The 19,941-nt window shown below is 45.4% G+C and overlaps 1 protein-coding gene across 1 annotated transcript in view; it reads right to left on the bottom strand.

Annotated features, from left to right (window-relative positions):
* LOC132996639 (activin receptor type-2A-like) overlaps window positions 1-14,411 on the bottom strand; it is a 36,266-nt gene extending 21,855 nt beyond the window's left edge. Inside the window, exon 1 of the mRNA XM_061066957.1 lies at window positions 13,478-14,411. Within this exon, the coding sequence (XP_060922940.1) occupies window positions 13,478-13,532 (55 nt within the window). The 5' untranslated portion in view covers window positions 13,533-14,411. The remainder of the gene's footprint in view (window positions 1-13,477) is intronic.
* Window positions 14,412-19,941: the final 5,530 nt, after the last annotated feature.

The following is a 19,941-nucleotide window of genomic DNA, read 5'->3' as shown; positions in this document are numbered from 1 at the left end:
CCAGAATGTCGGATGTCTCTTTTTCTCCGGCCGAGGTGAGCCGCAGCACCTCAACGGCTGCTTTGATAATGCACTCCATTCAGGTATTATACTGGGTGAGAAAGAGCCGCGAACCATGTGAACTGCAAACAGAGAGCTCCGTTGTAAATACAGCCGTTAAGAGCCCGAATCAATCACCTCTCTGAAATGAGGTGACAGTGCGGGCCGGCTGCCTATAGTGCCGTATGCCAAAGGTGGGCAAGAGCCGCCTCGGCAGTATGGCGGATATGAAGGATATAAAGCGGAGGAATCAATCTTCTGACTATTTTGCGGGCTCGGAGTTCACTAAAGCGGATAATGTCATCGAGTGCAAGAGCCTACACAAGTAATTGTGCAAGGACATACAATGGGGCTTCCACCCACAAGCACACATCCAGGCAATAAAGAGCGAAGCCTCTTTGTCTCCGAAGATATTCGACGCATGGAAATGTCAAACACGAGAGGCACAGGCTCACTTTGTTTGCTGTAATAAGGTTTGTGGGAGAGAGGGATAGAAAAAGAGAAAAAAAGGGCCATTGAAGGACCACAAACACGTGGTGTGTATGAAGGGTTGCTTTCGTAGTTAAGACCCAGGGATCCTATATTTAATTTAGAACGCATTAAAGGAAAATGTCAGAATTAAAGCATTTTGAAAAAGGGACACAAAAGTGGAAAAGCGACAGAAGGAAGAAGGGGGAATAAAGCGGTGGTCCACTCTCCTCTAGTTGGATCGATTGTGAAACCATGCAAGAGGCCAAGACAAAACTTTACATGGAGTCCAATCAGTCCAATCATTGGGACAGACAGAGGCATGCATGTTTTCGTCCAGCGCTTTTCTTTCGCAATAAACTGAAATGACCACAGAGCGTTCCATGGAAGCTCCTTCCTCTCTCCCAGTCATACTGGAGATTTATCAAGGTTAACCGTGACCTACTTTGGCTGCAGATATTTAAGCAATGCCTCCCCCCTGCAAAACGTCTACACAGCCCGACCCACTTCTCAGTCCACCGGGGCTTTTTGGAAAAACTGCTTCTCGCCCCCCCCCCCTCTCTCCCTCTCTCTGAACGGTGGCTCTGAAAATTCACCCTGACATTTTGAATTTCTACATTTTGGGCATTTTGCCGATGCTACTTATCCATAGTGATTAAACTCCCGAGTTCCCACAGCACCAAACAAAAAGGAAGTAAACTGTAAACTGGTCTTGTCACGATACCAACATGTTTTGCTTTGATATTAATACCACGTTTAGCATCATATACTGAAAAAGATTGAGCCGGAAAAAGTACCTATGTTCCAGTATACACTCTATTCCTGTGACCACAGAATGATCAAATTAGGTTATTAGACTCTCAAAGAATAAGTCGCCTGAAAACAGAGGGGAATGTGAGTTCACTTGAGAGTGTGTAATCGGAAGATGGAAACGATGGTGAACTTGGCAGAGACGCAGCAACTGGAGGAGGTAACTGATTATCTGCAGGCTCTGAAAATTCAATCTTTTGTCTCGTGGCCAATAGGTCAATGCTAGATTGAGGCAATTCAGGGAGCCTGAATCGGAGAGTTACAGGCGGGGGGGGGGCCCTGACACGAAGACGCAGAGGGGGATGCCATCGCTTTTCGATGGCGAGGCGCGCCGTGATAAACCCGAGGGCTGACAAGCCGCCAGTTCGCTGCTGGCACGAGTTCACCTCCAGCTTCAACAGGAAGTCATATCCACGAAAAACGATTCACGCTCTCTAATCTGAAATGTACAGTCACAACGTTGCTTTGAGTTAATTTGCAGTAATGCCTTGTAAAGCTAAAGCAAGGTAATGAAAGTAGCTACACTCTCCGCTTTAAGAAGTTATTTTAAATAACCCTTTCATATCTTTCCTTAATTGTATTCATGAATATAGTTAATTCAAGTTTTGAATAAGGCCAACAGTTTTTGTCAAACCTTGAAAAACATGAGCAAGGGTTCAGATTGAAAATAGTACTGTGTTAAATAAAAAAAACGATCAGAAGAAAGAATAAGATATATAAAGCCTGGTTTAAGGCCTGAATCCATAATTTGAAGGTTTATGTGAAAACACAACAATCATTCTCCCCGAATTCATAATTAAGTGGGTGAGGAGGGTCAATGTGTGAAAAGGATCTCAAAAGCGTCATAATTATTCAACACAGAGTTTGAAAGAACCTCTTAACCCTGTATGTCTGGAAACTTTGGAAACTTTCCCCTCCCAAGATGAAATGTTTTTAGAAAACAAGATCTTTTGAGCAAACAGATGGGCACAGCAAAACATTTTTCTTTCCTTAATTTCTCTGACCCGCCGCATTTCTCCAATGGAAGCAATTTCTCCAAAGCAATTACTTCTCTAAACATTTCCTTTCATGAGACAGTAAGTAGCCCGGGCCCCTGTAATACCTCAAATTCACTTTTCTACTCAAGACGACCATCTCTCTCTGAATGGCCACTGTTTGAGATACAAGCCAAACGTTCAGAGAGGAGACAGAAATCACAAGGGAGAACTACATCGGATCCTGCGTATCGGCACACGTCTCTTCATTAGCCAAGCCAGGGCTGCAAGGCGGGAGCCACGCAGCAGAGATGGTTCTGGTCTGATCTGTGGCCAGGGCTGGTGAGGTGCATGCTGGGTGGGAAACGACCACAAACCACCTGCCAAATGTTGGGAGAAATTTCGACTAAAACCAACTTGGCCGGGAGGCAGCTGCTACCAGGAAGGTAGAAGAAGCCATTTCTATGTAGATGGATGTAAACTTGGCTCCTCTCCATCACCAGCTGTCTTAACACCACTTTGACTCAACCTTGATCGTGTTCAAGGAAGCTTTGCAATTAGCATTTTTGTCTATTTTGCTCCCATCACACGAGAAGTGATGCCTTCATGCTTCTGCTCTCGCTGCCAGGTCATCTCTACATCGCACGAGGCTTCGACACAGAGAGAGAACAGTCCTACTGATGAACCTGTTATCTGTCAGTATAAAAATGTGACATTTTAGACTCACAATCCGTCCATCAGGTATTTCTTTGCCTGATCATTGCTGAGGAAAAACAGGAACTAAATATCTAATTTCCCCTCTGTGGCTGGTCGTAGGGGCAGGCTGTGCTTCCCTCTGCTCTGTTGCCTCATAATGAAGTGGCATTTTGGCGGGCCAGGCCGGCACTCGACACTGCGTGCACCGAAGTAGGTAAACAACTCATTTATCAAGGCCTTTTTGTGTGCCTGCCAAGAGCGGGGATTGTTCTTTATGATGGAATTTGTTCTTAGGATCAACTTATCATCGGCGTCCGGGCAGACCTGAAATAGATTTGAAGTGATGTATGGCTGCTCGGGGCGCTGGTTTGTGTGGGAATATGTGCGACCAGTGCTTTTTAAAAAAAACAAACGTGAACGATGCTTTTTGAATAGGGTTGGAATTCAGCAGGTATAGGCCAGGGGTTAGAATGACGACTGCAGAATTGGCCCCTTGTCTTCCCAGCAATGCTTGTTGTTGCTGCTTATGCAATTTGACACTCCTCCCCCACACAGCGAAGTGAAGACACAACCAAATACAGCTTTTGAATGTGTGAATAACCACATATTCAGCGGAAAACTTGTCCCAGTAGTGTTAACACCTTGCTGCACCCATTCTAAGAAAATCATACGTATTTTAAAACAATCAGCATTATTTATCTGTACTGTAGAAGGCAGAAAAACAGATTCTGGGTGTGTGCCAGCGATGTGGAAGGAGGGAAGAGAAAGACTAGATGTGCTTTTGAGGTGACACTGGGTTCATGCGACTAATGTTGTCAGCCTGGTTTGGGCTGCAGCACTAAGCAAATCAGATTGACTGTCAGGCTTTTCTTCCTGAGGTGGTTTGTTAGTTGAATTCTGTAGATAAGGAAAAATAAAAACATAAAAATGACATGTGTACGTCTAGTTTTCTTGCAGGATTTCTGCAAAGTTGTCAAACTCACCCGTGGAAGCAAGAAATAATGTTTGAAAATCCTGCATGAGTGGCAGCCATAGGAAACTGTGTTCACTGACTAAATGCAGCCATAACTCATCCGATCCAAACTCGCTCTTTTTACAACCACTATCCATCCGACCTTCTTCTTCTTCTCTTCCTCGACACGTAAACGTGGGCTCTGCCGGTTGGAAATGCAGCCCACCACTTGCCTTTAGGGCAGCTCCTGGCCGCCTTGGATAAAGATTTTTTACACCATTTATAGCTGTTTTGACGATCACAGGCATTAGGCACCGGAGGCAGCACTGGAGACCGCTGGCCCCCGGCGAGGTTAACACCTGAGTGTACACTGCGCGCCATTTTTAGTGCCGGCAAATGGATTCCCAAGTCCCACTGAACAAAGTTTATTAAGCCGTCAGCCTTGGAGCTCGATCCATATTTCTGTGATGTGAGAGAACTTCACCGTCCTCAGGTATCTGATGGTATAAATCATAAAATGTATTCTAGAAAAGAGGCTGGGGAATAAATAGGAGCTCAGAGACATACGAAATGATAAAAAAGTTTTTATAATAATTATACCAGTTCTATATTTTTCTCCAGCAGCAATGTTGTTGCTGTACAGGTAAGTGAACTGAGAGGTAACAGTCTCGTCTGAGCACAGAGGCATGGACGGAGTCAGACACTACTTTACAGTAGACTAATTTTTCAGAGCGGCCCTGGTCTCGCTGTGAGTGCTACTCTAATGCTCAATCAGATGGTGTCGTGACATGGCAGGGGTGGTCAGGTTGGCTCGGGTGAGCTGGTCACAAAGACTGCACTCTTTCCACGGCCCGGGAGGAGGGGGCACGGTGGGGGTGGGAGGGGGGGCATTAAAAAACCACCACACTCAGCAACTGAATCCAATCCCTTTAATCCTCGCTGGTATGCCCGAGCGACAAACGCCCATTGGTCTCCGCCTCGGTTAGCACTGATGGGGCCGGTTGTCGGACAGGTCAGGAGAGCGCCTGGCTCTCTCACCGCCCGACTCCGCCGTTTGCACAAGGAGCAAATACCAGAGGAGCCCCGTGTCCCGTGTGTGCAGTGGGCCAGCGCATACCGTACATTCTTCGCAGGACAAGCAATTTAAAAAGGTCTCGTTATCTCCCGGAGAAGGATCTGCATAAAACCCCCTTCTGCTTTTACCCCCACAATCCCCTCTGTGCTTGAATAGTTTGGATTTATTTGAAGGGTGTGTTAAGTGCCACGAGGGCTTAAAGCTGAACTGTATATTGAATTAGCAGCGATATTGCAGTATCACAAAGCCTGCGGCGCGGGTATTTCAATTCATTTTTATACAACAAGCAATCAATGAGTGAAGAACGGAGGGTGGGTGGGGGGGGGAGACGCTCCATTATATGTATAAGGAAATTGTCCCTCGGAGAGTCTAGTCAAGAAAATAGCCAAATTTGCAGGTGTGGAACTTTTTAAATGGCATAGCACACTTAATATGATTATTAAAAAGAAAATACATATGGAGTTTCCAAATACAGAAGCTCAAGCAGCTGGAAATATGATGTTTGAAAAATAATAAACTCCTCGACCCCACAGTGCATGCACAGCGGGCTCCAAACGCACGGAAAAGTGGGCTCAGACTTTCGGAGCCCACTGTAAAGCTGTTCCAAATATCTGTTATCTTGTCTCGGTGATTTATAATGATCCCTGTTGGCCCTGAAACAAAAACATATGAGCCGACCCCTTCTAAGAAAGCGTGCAGAAATGCACTCTGCAGTCAAGGTTGGCCCACACACAGCTTGCTGCCGCCGCTGCCGTGTAGAGCTAATGCACCGCTCCGTTCTGAGTCATCTCACGTGTCCCGAGCCATGCTCTCTCTGCCGCTCGGCTATGTTCCCTGTTTGCACTCGCCAGCTTCCCATTTGCACAAGACCAACCAATAAACATAGGGAGTCAATAACCCCCCCCTCAACCCCCCTTTTCATCCATCCAGCTATCTGACAACCCCGCTGACTCCGGGCTCATCTTTATATTTAGTGTAAACTAATGACACATACTGGTCACGAGGCAGCGGCGCCAAAATAAAGCACCAACACTTGTGTATTTTTAATTGAGATTGTGTTACAGGTGCGGTGAGCTAAGAATGTGCCTCTGCTGATGCAGAGAATAACCACAATATTTCCGCGGGGTTTATAGTTTTTGACTATCAATACCAAGGATGATGACTCAGTGATTTCTGGGCACAGCTGAGATTTTGAAACTCTCTTTACCGTCAACGCTGGTTGATTGAAAAGAAAAACCTGTTTAATATTAATAGGTTCAGGTCTGAACAAATCTCCTCTCCGCATCGCTGGTATTTCAAACTGGTGGTCGGGAGCCACCGGTGTCGAAAGATTTATATTCCGACCTGTTGATCTGTCTACACTTTACATGATTGGTGCTCTATGCAAACTAAAAAGGTTTATTTGAGGTTTATAAGATAGCAAAGCAAAGTGGCAGCAACAATAATGGCAGGAGGAGAAACCCACAGTATCCTAAGAGCGAACCACGTTTAAACCTGGTTCAGTTCCCCGAGACGACGCTACCCTTTAGTGGTTTTGGTGATAAGAGGTCAGGGCGACCTTCATGACAGGGAGGAATCTTGGCAAGTGTCGGGCGAAGAGGAGGAAGGAGGGAGAGCGTAAAGCGGGCGAGGACCCTCGAGAGAGCCTGAAACAAGAGCATGATGAATGTACAGCTCGCAGTTTTTAATCAAGGATCAAAGCAGGGCCTCTCCGTCGGAGCAGCCAGTCTGTCTAGACCGAAACGCTCCCAAGCACATAAAGCAACATCTGCAGGACCCATTAATTACAGTAAAAGGACCGTTCTGGACCGTTCTCTGGGGTACCGACACATCGAGTGGCCAAGACGGAGATTCAAATCATCCTGATAGTTGCTATGAATAGATTTCGAAAAATCATATTCAAATTCTAAGACTCTAAAAGCTCAGGGTCGTTCCCAAATCGCTGAAGCACCGCAACGCTGAAGGTGGTGGTTTTTGTTTTCAGGCTTAAACTTATTATCGTCCCCATCGTTTGTTTAATTTGAGCCAGTAATGTTTACAGGGGCAATTCATCGAGTTCCCATTATAGAGTACGCACCCTCTGCATTTACATTTGAGGCTTTTAGCTGATGCTCTCATCTGGCATGACTTGCAACGAGCTGAGCAAACAGGGGTTTCGCTTTAAGGAGCGTGACCTTTCGGTCGGGGGGGTTGGACTCCATGACCTCCCGGCACAATCCAGTAAAGCCATAGATGACAAGTACAGGCTTACAGATCAAAGTCACTGAATGTTACAACATGTATAAGGTGGAAGCCAATTTGAATCTCTAAAAAGTATTTACAGAATAAAAAAAAAATTATGAACTGATTTCTTTATTATTAATATTATCAATGCTTATGTTTGACAATATGTACCAACTTTTATTTAATACAACATCGAGTTCTATATATTTTCTTTATATTATATATATATATAAAAAGCCTTGAAATTATCTTAGCAATTACCAATATATCGCTCGAGATAAACTGTGTAAAGATAAAGCGAAGGATCAACCATATGGAGTCGGATTATCATGAGGTTAATAACATTATAACTGCAGTATCAAGCAGAATAATCAGAATCATCATTTTATCCAGGGACACGGCAGCTCGAACCGTCTTCCTCGGCTTCTCTTCGGCTCCTCCACCTCTGCTCCCTCCAAGGAGGTGAAAGCTGAATTAAATATGGATGGTATTTTAGTCCCTTCACTGCCTCCACGCTGCCATTGATCAAAAGACCCAGAGCCTTGCAGCATGTGCAAACGATTCTTTGCATTTGCTCTGACCTGCTTGCAGTATTTAAGATCTGCAGCATCGGATGATGTCAGCCTCAGAAAAAAGTGACACCTAACTGGCTTTCAAACGATTTCCTCTAATTACTTTACCTCTGTGGTGTTCTGCTTTTCTTCCAGTGTATTGGCGTGTTTGGCCCAGCGATACCGGGAGCAAGTTGAAACGCCGCTAAGGAAGAAAATCCCCTCAATAGCAATAATGGTGTTTTGATGATTCTTAATTGCAGTGAAAGTTTAGATAGTCATTAATGTGGCAAGTGCGTTTCACGACGCCCGAGGCCTTTTTTCATAATCGGTGAAAAACATCACTGCCTTCCACGCATGACAAACACCTCACTGATTTATTTCCAATGTAATTCAACAAGCTGAGAAACTTGGGCAACATGTGAACAAGCTGTGCTAAGTAATGAACTTTCTAAAGGTCATCTGCACTTCTCTCCCTCCTTCCTATTGTCATTTAGTTGGATTCTCAACTTCCTTGTGTAAATGAATGGACACTAAGTTTACCACAACTTATCCTGTAAAATACATTTTGCAACATATCGGCAAACTTTAACAATGACATCATTATGTCTGTGAAAGTCTCATATCAGCTGAAATGATAAATAAAGAAATAAAAACCAACTGGCTCCAGCTTTCTTGGTCTTTTTTTGGAGCGTATCATTGGCCTCCACCTTGAAAACACTAATTTAACTCATCCAAACTGCAATGTCCTCAACATCCGTGCCGGAACTGCACGCATTCACAAAAACCACCGCGACCACCCCAATTTGTCACCAAAAATCTGCACACAAAAGCCATTTGTGTCACAAAGCCCAAAACACCTGGCCGCGCTCTAAAATTAACCAGTGCTCCGACTGGTGGAGGGTCATAAGTCCCCCAGCTGGACCCAGCAACGTGCCATCACCGGTCACCATTCCACCTCCATGGGCACAAATCGGTTGCGGCGCTTTGTTTTCTTTTAATGATGTTCGAGCACAGAATGATACACGGCCCTGCGAGGGAGCGCTGTGGCTAGTTGGGCCCGATGGGATATCGAGGCTACATCTGGCCTTAACAAATACACCTGTGCTTTCAGAGCCTAATGCATAATGCAAGGGAACATATTAGGAATGGATAGGTGGAAGGAAATGGGACAGAGTTAGAAGCCAGACACGGAAACACCTCAAAATCTGCAGCAGAAGGGTACTAGTGGGGTTTAGTCACAGTCCAAAGTCTCAATTGGCACAAATTACCAACTTATTAAAGAAAATATGACTTTCTGTGACTTTGGACCCATTTCCTCCAGATTTTTACACTTTACGTTGATTTAAATATTCATCTTTACAATAAATAGATACATACCAGTGTTAAAGACAGATATGTGGCATTTGTTTTCATTTATTAAATTGACAGGTACATACTTCCCGAATGAAATCAATGTTTGTGTTATTATCCCTTGGATTTATAATGATTTTACAGTAAATAATCAGCCATAAGTAAAGATACATTTCCAGTCAGAGGACAGAGTCACAGTACTTTCAATTTCAGGTCAAACTCCTGAAATTTTGTGTATCTGGGTATTTGGTTTAACAATAAATAAATAAAAAGATGCTTTATAAGTAAACTAGTAATGAATAATGGTGTCTATCTTGCCCAGAAAGGCCAAAGGCAAAATCTTTACCTTGGCTGAACAATTGTTTTTTGTTCTGGATTAGTTATAAATAATTTGTTGCTTAAAGAATGTAAACATAAAACAACAAAATCTTCCAATTTTTCACATTTTAAGATATTTAAATAAAACTGATGCCATCAAATGAAAATAACCTGAATATGGTCTCTTATCTTCCTCTACTGGAAGGTCACCAAAACACCCAGCCCGGAGCTGGGAGAGATTTAGCATCTCGCTCGATGACGATGAAGTTTTAATGAGATGGCAGATAAATTAACAAATTCTCCCAATTAATGCAACTGGTAAATATTAGTTTTGCTTCACAAGAGGCCCTGGTGCGGCGACTGTGCTCAGATACCGTTACAAGTGGAGTCTGGTGTGTGGCAGAGCCGAAAGTGCATCATCAGATCTGCTGTGCTGCTGAGGATTTAAAAAAACACAACACACACACACACACACACAACCCCAGAGTCGCTTCATCCTCGCCATATTGATGTAACCTTACACTGGCATGCAAGAGGATCAATGTCTGTGTGAAACTGCTGCAGTGAACAAAACAGGGGGGGGATGGTGGAGAAGGGGAGAGGGGGGGCAAATGTGAAGGCAGAGCACGAGACTTCACTTATCCGGCCATCAGCCTCCGTGGTGGAAACATGCAGGAAGCTTAACGACCATTTTTCACCAAATTACCTACGGGACACGACTTCTAAACCGGAGTATGACCCGCGGCGCCGGTGACGGATTACCAGCGGGGCGTTCCCGTGGAAACACGACACGTCCTATTGCTTCAACTTAGATCCATTTACATGTGCTCAAGGAGTCGTTAAGAGAAAATGTGACGGTCATGGGTTCAAATGGTCGCGTGACACTGCAGTTATCGATCAAATTAAAATACAGGAGATGTAACTGGCTTTAACCATCTGGGTTAGCGTGGACGTGATTGATGGTTCGGGCCGTGATCTGATCACACGTCTAATGTTTTGAATCGCTGCTCGGTTTCCCTCGGCCTCAGCTCACACTCGCAGTAAATCTGACAGGATCCCAATGTGCCACAGGGCAGCTCAGTAAATATTTACAATTCGCAGTGGACGCTCACGTTGGATCTGAGGCAGAGGTCACCTTTTAAATAGAAAAAAATAAAAAAGACGGACCGGGGGCGCCAGCAGCAGCGGCGGCGTCACATTCCAAAGTTCCCCCTGGAAGTGAAATGTCAATTTCCAGTTTTCAAACTCCACACGGAGCGAGGGAACTTACACGAGACGCCTGTCCTGCTCTCTCTCTCGTCACATCACAACTCTGGCACGCACACCTCGACCCGCCATGTGTTAGAGCGAGTGTGGATCAGAGGCACCGGGCAGCTGCTGAACACAACATTAAACAAGGTCTCTTCCAAAATAAAAGTTCAGTGTGTCAGCTTCTAACGGCTTGATTGAGACAACTGTAAATAAACAATAACGCTAATTTGCTTTATTTATGTCCATTAAGGTTTGCCCTATAAAATATATATGGATTAACAGTCAAAAGCAATAATGATATTGCCTCTGAAAATAGTGTGGTATGTTCGAATTGCTTGTTTTGTCCAAGAGAACAATTCAAAACAAAGATTTGTGAACTTATAAATCTGCACAGTGAATTGGCTGAATAGCAACTTAAGATCAATTTCCTAAAGCGGCCTTGGGTGCCTTGAGTTGTACTGAATATATCACAGTAATAACAATTAATGTAATTTTCCTTTTGCAGTAATTCCAAACTGAGTTCCTAACAGCATTTACTCATTATTATTAAGGAGCTGCATTGTTTTCTTCCATCACTTCCTGTCTGGGATCTCATCAGATCGAACCCCTCTGCTCTCAGTGCCTTGTTCTTTATCCTGGGTTTCTCTGTGGCCTACGAGCTGTGCAAAACCCAAGATGATTACTATTCCTCCGCAAATAAGAACCCGTTCATTTCCCCACTTCAGAGCGTAATGAGCAAGTGGAATAATCATGTGCTGCACTGTGCGGCGCGGGCGGCACCTGCGCTGCACTCCCACCAACACCAGCCATTACTGTATTTGAGAAGCCTTTTAATTTCTACTCAAATGCTCAAAGACGCCCCGGGGCTCGCCGTTAAAAGGACAATTCGGCTGCAACTCAAGACTCTATGGTTATGCTTTTCCATTTCTCAGGTCCTAACTGCTCTGACGGCGTAATGGATATTTTTAAGGCGCGTAATTTCGCTGCTATTTACTTCTAAACAACGCGGAGAGCAGGTTTTAGTGGCGAACGACGGGAAATAGCATTTTAGCGTCTGGAGGAATTTAGTCACACGGTTTCTGTGGTTATACTGAGCTCTGCATGAGTACAGTGACACCATCGCTGCGTGCAGAGCTGTTCATGTCGGTATTTAGGGCGCCACGCAAATTAAAAGCACGCCGGTTAGAATATCTGTCACCTTCCTGTCACGTGACGACTCGCATCACAACAAACACTTCCAGGCTCGGGCGCCCCAGTAACGTTTATACTCTGACGCCACGTTTGGCAAACTGCCTGATCTCCAATGTGTCAATAGGGTTATTACGACCATGTTGTATTTTTACACCTGGCGCCCACAGACCAGTCTGGAGGTTTTGAGACTCTGGTGGTCCTGTTGGTAGTTTAAAAGCGAGAGAGCGATGTCGTCTGGACCGGCCACGAAACAGACGCCACAGAACGATGACGCAGACCCTGCTGTCGCTTCCCGATTGGTTCTTATCAGCCACAGCTCATCTACCAGGGTTGACGGCGAGACACTTACAGTCTGTAACATTTCCACCAAAATAAGAAACCCCTCGTCTTGCTTTCCACAATATTTGTTTCTCTTCGAGGTATTTTAGGTAACCAAGCAACCGACTAAGGGGTAGGCAATCCACTTCCTGTTTAATGTGTACAAATGGCCCATGCGTGTTTTTAGGGGATTGATCCTGATACGGAGTAAAATCACTTGTGTGGACAGAGAGAGTTTTATGTTTTGAAATTAGCTTTAAAAAGGTGGATGAGGTTACAACCTGTACAAATCTTACAATCCCTACAATTAAAAGGCTCTTTTCTTAACACTGGGGTTCAGATCACATTTCGCAACAGATATCCAGTCAGGAACAAGCAGGCAAATATGCAAACCGGGAGGATGAAAAATGCCAATCGATGTCATAAAACCTGCAGGAGCAGCTCCCTACAGTCGTGGAGGATGACGCTGGACTCCTCCCACCTCCCTGGAACCAATGTGCTCTGCAGGAGAACACACAGCACTCCTGGGCTCACCCCATTCGCCTCAGCATCACCTCGCCGACCCCGCTGACATTCATTATGCATCCGCCCTGGGGGGGGGGGGGGGGAGGAGAACATGGAGTGGATGCACACAGCCTCCAGGAGCCTGGTAATTGCTGCGAGGGAGATTTCTCTATGTTTTTAATAAGAAGAAACCTCCCACGACCTTTAGAGCCCGTGCAGAGGTGACATATTCGAAGCATCCCTGCAGATAAAAGCATATTTTTCTTTTAAATGCAAGGTTCTCGCTTTGAGTTTTTTAAGACGGTAAAGACAATTTGTTGTAGCGTCCCCGTCTCATGTGAGATTTGTCTTGGTTTCATGTGTTTACGCTGCGAGCCGGGAGGTTGAAGTGAGGACAGAACAAGCTGCCGTGCCCACTTGTGAGTGTTTGCTTGTTTGTTTGTGTAGAAACTGGGAGGAGAAGGAAGACTTGTGTTGTGGTGGATCTCCTCAGGGGCCCCTTGAGGTCCCCAAGCCCCATCTTGGACCCCCCACCCCCCCATCCTCCCTATTGACATGTGTACAAATCCACATCAGCACATGGAGGCTGCAAAATCATAATAAGGCAGAAGGGAAGAGGGGCATTTCCACACAAACACACACAAGCCCCCCCACTCAGAGTATTGCATTGCACTGCTGCACCCCCCCCCCCCCAAAAAAAACAACAAGGTCTCCATCTGCACACATAACAACACTTCAGCCCCCCCACACCCACCTGAAGAGCAGGAGATGAGGAACACGGCGAAGGCCAGCTTGGTGGCGTCTCCCATTTTCCATCCGAATCGGAATCCACTGATTGGAAAGAGAATTCAAAAAAAAAAAAAAAAACTACACACACACACTCAGACACACAAAAACAACAAAAAAGAGAAACCCAGGGGGTCAAATCAAAATGTCTTGCAGCTCCGAGGGTCTCAGCAGGAAGAGCATCTTTTTAAAAAGATCCAGAAGATTCCAAAAACACACACCACTGGTCGACCCCCCCCTCAAAAACAAGGACTTGAGGAAGAGGAGGATGAAGAGCCGATGGCTGCTGGTATTTCCAGGTTCACGGGGCTGAGCAATGGAGGGCGACTTGTTGGAGCTTCAAGCCGCGGCTGTCAGGGACACGCCGGCCCCGCAGCGGTGCGAGGGGACCCCGGTGCCTGCTGGAGGAGTTCCCCGGGCGGCGACGGAGAGCCACGGCCGGACAGGGCTAACATCCATCGGCCTGGGAACCGAGCTCGCTCCGCTCTCCGGTCAAACTTCCAATAAGCTCTTGGGGGTGGGTGAGGGGGGGAAACGTCAAAAGGGCGTCGAGCTGATCATGTCCCGGTCCCCCCCTTCTGGGAGTATGCGTGCTGGTGGTGTGTTATTCCCCGGTGGAAAGTGTCGGTTCTGTCCCGGCGGTCCGGCGTCGCTGCCCGGCCACAACCAGAGCCAGCGTCCGCTCCCCCCTCCGCGGAAAAACAACCGATGAAGAGGCTCTCTCCCTCCGCAGCGGTAGCCCTCTCTCTCCCCGGCCTGGTTCCCCTCTACCCCCGGGTCGAACGGGTTTCAAAGCCCGCTGTCAGACGTTAGCAGCCCCCGGTGGAGGAGCCGTGGTTAATCCGTGTGTCTGCCGGAGCGATCGAGTTCTTTTCCCCCGCGGAGTCCGCCTCCTTCCTCGCATCCTCTGGTCGGGACGAGTTTCAAGATGGCGTCACTGACCCACGGCAAGAGCGGCGAACTCGAGTAAGGAAGCTTCCGGGAGAGCTTTTCGAAATAAAGGTTGGTTGAAATGAGATTTTGATTTTGATGTTCTTCAACCTTGTTTTTTTTATGCAGATGGGCTGAGACTGGTCTTTTCCTCGCATGGAGCGTGTTTACCTGGAAAGAGGTCCACAGAGTCATGTGGTAGATACACTTCAAGAGAAACACACATTTTCTGGATCTCTCATATCAAACATCCCTTTTCCTCCGTACAGACTGAATACATCAACATTCCTGCACTTCTGTCCCCTTTTAAACAAATCCATCCATCGTTTTTTTACTAAAATTCTACAAAAAAACTATAATTCCGCCTGATAAGTTATTTTAAATAATAAATGTATTCATTGTTGTGACACAGGTCCCAAAGAAACACGTCAAAGCCTCACATTATAGATGCAAATGTTTGATTTTAAAAGCAGTAGCTGATCAATTTTCTATTGATCTACATTGGAGATCAGCTCATTTATGTTTACTCTACAGTATAGTTGTGATTTTGTTCATAATAAGGCTTTGGCTGGATGTTTTCAATCTGGAGTTCTTGGCAAATTTATATTATTGTGCATCAGTTCATGGGTTTTTGCATTTTACCTGCTTAGCCGAAATCAACCTGAGATACTACAATCACATAATACTCAAATATGGTGTGGTTTGTTCCCAGTTGTTCAATATTCAATATCTTTTCCTCCGCTTCACATGATTTGGTCTACTTTCATTTTTAAAGCAAAATAGTTAAACTTCCGTCACCAGACCTGCTCACTGTGGCGAACTTGACGAAACCGCTTTACGAGCTAGGGATTGTTTTTGTTGAGTACGGGCGTTCGTTTTGCGCCCGAGCGTGTACCGTTGTATGGAAAAGAGGGGCGGGTCAGTTCGGGTTGTTTCAGGATAACAAAAAACAACATAGTTTTTAACCATATTTTGTTTTAGTTTGCATTTACAGGTTAAGGGCTATTGTCGGCTTCCGTTGCATTATTATACATATACAAGCATTTTTGTCCAATATAAACAACAAAACAAAGAGAAGTAAATGTATAAACATCACTCAAAGCCAATTAGAGTGATGTTTCAAGAGGTTTAAACCACAAACACGTTATTTAAAACAGTAAGCTCATAACAGTCAGCCCAGGACTGCATGTAGGTCAACACATAAGGCCCCCTACATATAGCCTCATGCCCTGGTATGTGCTACTATGTCACGTATCCCGTTTCACCGCGGGTGGAGTGTTCAGTAATAAACGCTGAGAATACCGTGAACTACAGATATAGGCTTGGCCCATCCCCAAATCTGCGTGACACTAATCTCTCTAATAGCCTGGAGCAGATCTCCAACCATAAGCGCTGCGAAACGATTAGGAGGTCAGAGGTCCCGGGGGATTTCTCTGCCAAGCTTGGAAGCTGAGTCACCTGTTCTACATCGACAAACGCACACACAATAAGAACCTGTGCGTGGCTCGATCGGGTCAGAGCTCCAGGCACGGACGCCGGGGTCAGGTGAGGAGTTCACTTCCTGTGCATGTCACTTCCCTCCACCCCTTTTGGCATAGGTGTTTTATGGATCACAAACGGACGCCTCAACAGAAAGTCTCCGCCGCTGTCTTTGGGAAACGTCCTGGATCATTTCACAGATCCCTCACTGGGAGATATTCCAAACCTGCCTCAAAATATTGCTCTTATCAGGACCCAGTGGGCCTCTGGTCATGCGGCGAGTAATTAGATTACCCTTCATTGTTAGATTCCTTTGTCTTGCGTCACAAACATTAGCTAATTCAATTACATTCATTTAGGGTGAACCCTGCTCGAACCCTTGGCTTTAAATATAGCCGCATGATCACCTTATACCTCACCTGCAGGGTTCGTACACCGGTAATTCAAGTATCATCGTGTTAGGGATCAGGGCGTTTTTTAATTTTTTTACATGCAACATTTAAGTCTCTGTTTCAAGAGAAGCTGTTTCTTTCTTAAGGAGAAAACAATCCATTACAAACACAATGATGTGATCAGATTAATTTGGAATAAAAAGGAAAAAATGGGTAGTAAAGAGTAAAATAAAACTCACAAAGAGACACACACACAAAAACATAACAAAAACTGGAGCCACTGGATATTAATATGTTGAATATTATCAGTATAAGAGACGAAATAAAGAAATAAAGGTGATAAGCCATAATCTATAAATCAGTTCCTGCTCTCTCTGAAGGGGACCAAACAGTCAAATGACAGCACACTTATTTCAGATCAAAAATGAAATACAAAGAAAAGAAAAATAAAGTCAATTAGGTTGAAGCTGAGATCAACCAAACATCACTCTACTCAAAAATATAGAAAAATAAAACAGTACATTCATTCAAACAATTGAGATACACGGGAAATATATTTCCTGGCTGATCAACAGTGGGAAACAACATGGACTGGTTCAGCTAACTTAACAGCGAAGAGAAATTAATTAATACAACTAATTATGACAAAACAGTCTAAATCAAATATGTGTGACTCATTGAGGAAACAGGGTAGCATCATTTTCTTTGCAATAAACTAAAATCTTAAGCCGAAAAGACTGGTTGTGTTTTGTAATGTGACAGCAAAGAAAATAACAAAACCCAGGATAATGTGAGTGTGTGAAAACAGCTTATATAAAAGGACACAAATATTTCTCATTGGCGTTATGTATACATGTGTATACATAATATGGCAAATGTACATCGTGTGCAGAATCCCACATTAAATAGTCAGCAGCGGTATAGCTGTGTACTCTGTCACCCTCTTGTTCTCTGGTCTCTGGCGGATAATGAATGATTCAGCAGTGGCCTTGTTGAGCCGCCATCAAGTGTTTTCATTTACCTCTGTTTCTCAGCAGCGGTGATGTTTCCATCTGCAGGGCGGGGGGGGGGGGGGGTGTATGGGGGATGGGGGGTGAAACGTGTGGCGGGTTGCGTGTGGCACCGGGGGGCCGCGATGCAAAGTCCGATCATATGGAAATAAGAGAGAATGGGTGAAAAGCAAGTCAGGTGGGAGATGTGTGAGCAGCTGTGGGAGGCTGCAGCTTCCTTTCAGCTCGGACTTGCTGATGTTCAGCAGCTCAATCCGCTAGGCTCACCATCTTAGTTTAGTGTTGTGCAAATTCAAGTTTAATTTTCGATACACATGACCAGCTTGTCCTGCTCACCAATACTTTCTCTATAAACTCAACAACTGCTGTAGAGATAAAAGGCTCCACACGTGCATCAGTGGGGAATGACTTGCATTCATTCCGTGTGGAAACATCAGGTTGGGTCGTGTGTGTCCATCCTCCTTTGAGTGGGGAAGACCTTCAGTTCTGGGGCCTGCAGATTTACTGCCCGGCTAATCCCATTACTCAACTATCTGATGCCAAATCCCCTCTAATGGCATTACACGTGCCAGAATTACGTATGATGCTTGCTAATGAGAGTTCAGCAGATATACCTTACTGGAACCAGTGGGCCCTCTGCACGCAGAGTAGCCCCATGACTCTGCGGCTTAATGGACTCGGTATTGAGTGTCGAGGGAAGTCAAATTTATCGACAAAGTGCTTTTAACAAAAAGCAGGTTGCTGGCAAAGTGCATCGCAGAGCAAACAGAGGATGTAAATACAAACCTGCCAGCGGACTCGTGCCGACAGTGTGTGTGTGTGTGTTTGTGACGCGTGGGCGTGCGTGTGACAGTGAGAGGTGCGGGACAACGCCACGGGGCAGGTGCACACTTTGAGATGCATGCATGAATGATGAATGGCAGGATGGAGTTTCCCCGTGCAGACCTCAAATCAGGCGGCCGCTGCCACGTCCTCTGCTACTGTAGCAGCTCTCCCTTCCTTAAGGGGACATGAGCATGAAGGCTTTTGTAGAGTTACATACACATGAAGTGGATGATGTCTTTGGTTCAGCAGAAGATGAAAAAAACAATTATTTTAGTATAAATACTGCATTAAAAATATTACTTAACTACCTATTGCAGGATACCTCTCTAACTGAGGGGAAACCTGTGGTACGATGGAATGTCTTAACTGTTCATTTATTTATTTATTCATTTATTATTTTTCACTAATCAGTCTGTCATAGATAATTTGTGATGTTGTCAAGGTATGTTTGTGTTCCTCTTCAGTAAAGTTCTAAAAAAAAAAAAATTACTTAATCAAAGTATTATTAGAAAATGTGCCTAATTTATTTAAAAACTACCCTTGTGAGTGTTGTACTGTTACACATAAATATACTATATTATTCAGTAGATACTAGAAAGTGTATATCCTATACCGTTGCATATTCTAGTACAAATATTCACAGTTTGGACTTAAGCACTTAAATCAGGTTTCAAAAGGTGGATGATAAAGTCAAGCGTATGCTAAAGGTCTTTATGAAGCCATTGCCTTTCAAATGACAGGAAATGGCCGAAAGTATCTGGACAGTAAAGTTCATCTTCATCGGCACAGAGGAGCCGAGGAGCAGAGGGGCCGAGGGGAGACCCTTCATTGAACCGAACACATGATACCAAACCGCATCCTTCCAACCAAACAATTCTTTTAATCTCAGAAGTATTACCGAAGCCCAGAGAGTGAATGCACCTCAAAAATATTGAGGTATTGAGATCACGTGATCAGCCGTTCTCTGGGGCCCGGACCCCCAGTCAATTGCTCTCTTTGCCTCCCCTGTTGCAACACCCCCGACTCTACTTCCTACATTCCTGTGATATCCTTCTGATATCCCCTTAAAGAGGCAGTGATGTAACGCAGTGAAGCCCTTCAGTTTGTCTTCCCCCAGTCCGGCTTGAAACCAGCAGTGGTCCCAAAGTGCTCCAATCGCTTTTTGAGATTCTCCGGCATCACTTTAACGCCCAGCGAGAGAGCGGTTCTACATGGCGTCGGCTCTGTGCTCCACCGAGAGAAGCGCCCCCCCCTTGCACTTGTGATTAAAAACAATACTCCCAGCAGGTCGTCCGGTGGCTGAGTGTGGTGCATGGGGGGGGGGGATCTCGCCTCTTTTGCTCTTAAAGCGCCCCGGGAAAATGATTTATACGCCTGCTCTCGGCTTGTCGCGATGCCACTCAGAGCGATTTATCTTGTCCCGACTCTGGCTCTCTGCAGCAGGAGCCGGCCAATCCCTCCCCCACCCCCCACCCACCCCCACACCCCTCTGCTCTGTTGTTTCAGCGTGAATGATCTTTTCCATTGACAGCTTTGTTCATCCCCGCAGGCAGATCTGCACCTGTAACCAAAGCCCGGTGGATACCGGCCTAATTACCGATCTCATCTGGCACCCAGCTGCCTTCCTTGTCCTCGCACGAACCCCACGCGGCAGAGCGCAGGAGAGGAGGCATTATAAGTGAGTTAAAAAATGAGCCGTGGTCGCTGTGGCTGCTCGGTGGAAACCATGTTTCTCCAAAGGCAGCAACAGAAGAAGCTGGAAAGAGGGGTTGTTATTCTCAGGGGGGGGTTGAGGT

This window comes from Limanda limanda, chromosome 23 (assembly GCF_963576545.1).
Source record: "Limanda limanda chromosome 23, fLimLim1.1, whole genome shotgun sequence".
Lineage (NCBI taxonomy): Eukaryota > Metazoa > Chordata > Actinopteri > Pleuronectiformes > Pleuronectidae > Limanda > Limanda limanda.
This window is presented reverse-complemented; position numbering and strand designations above follow the sequence as displayed.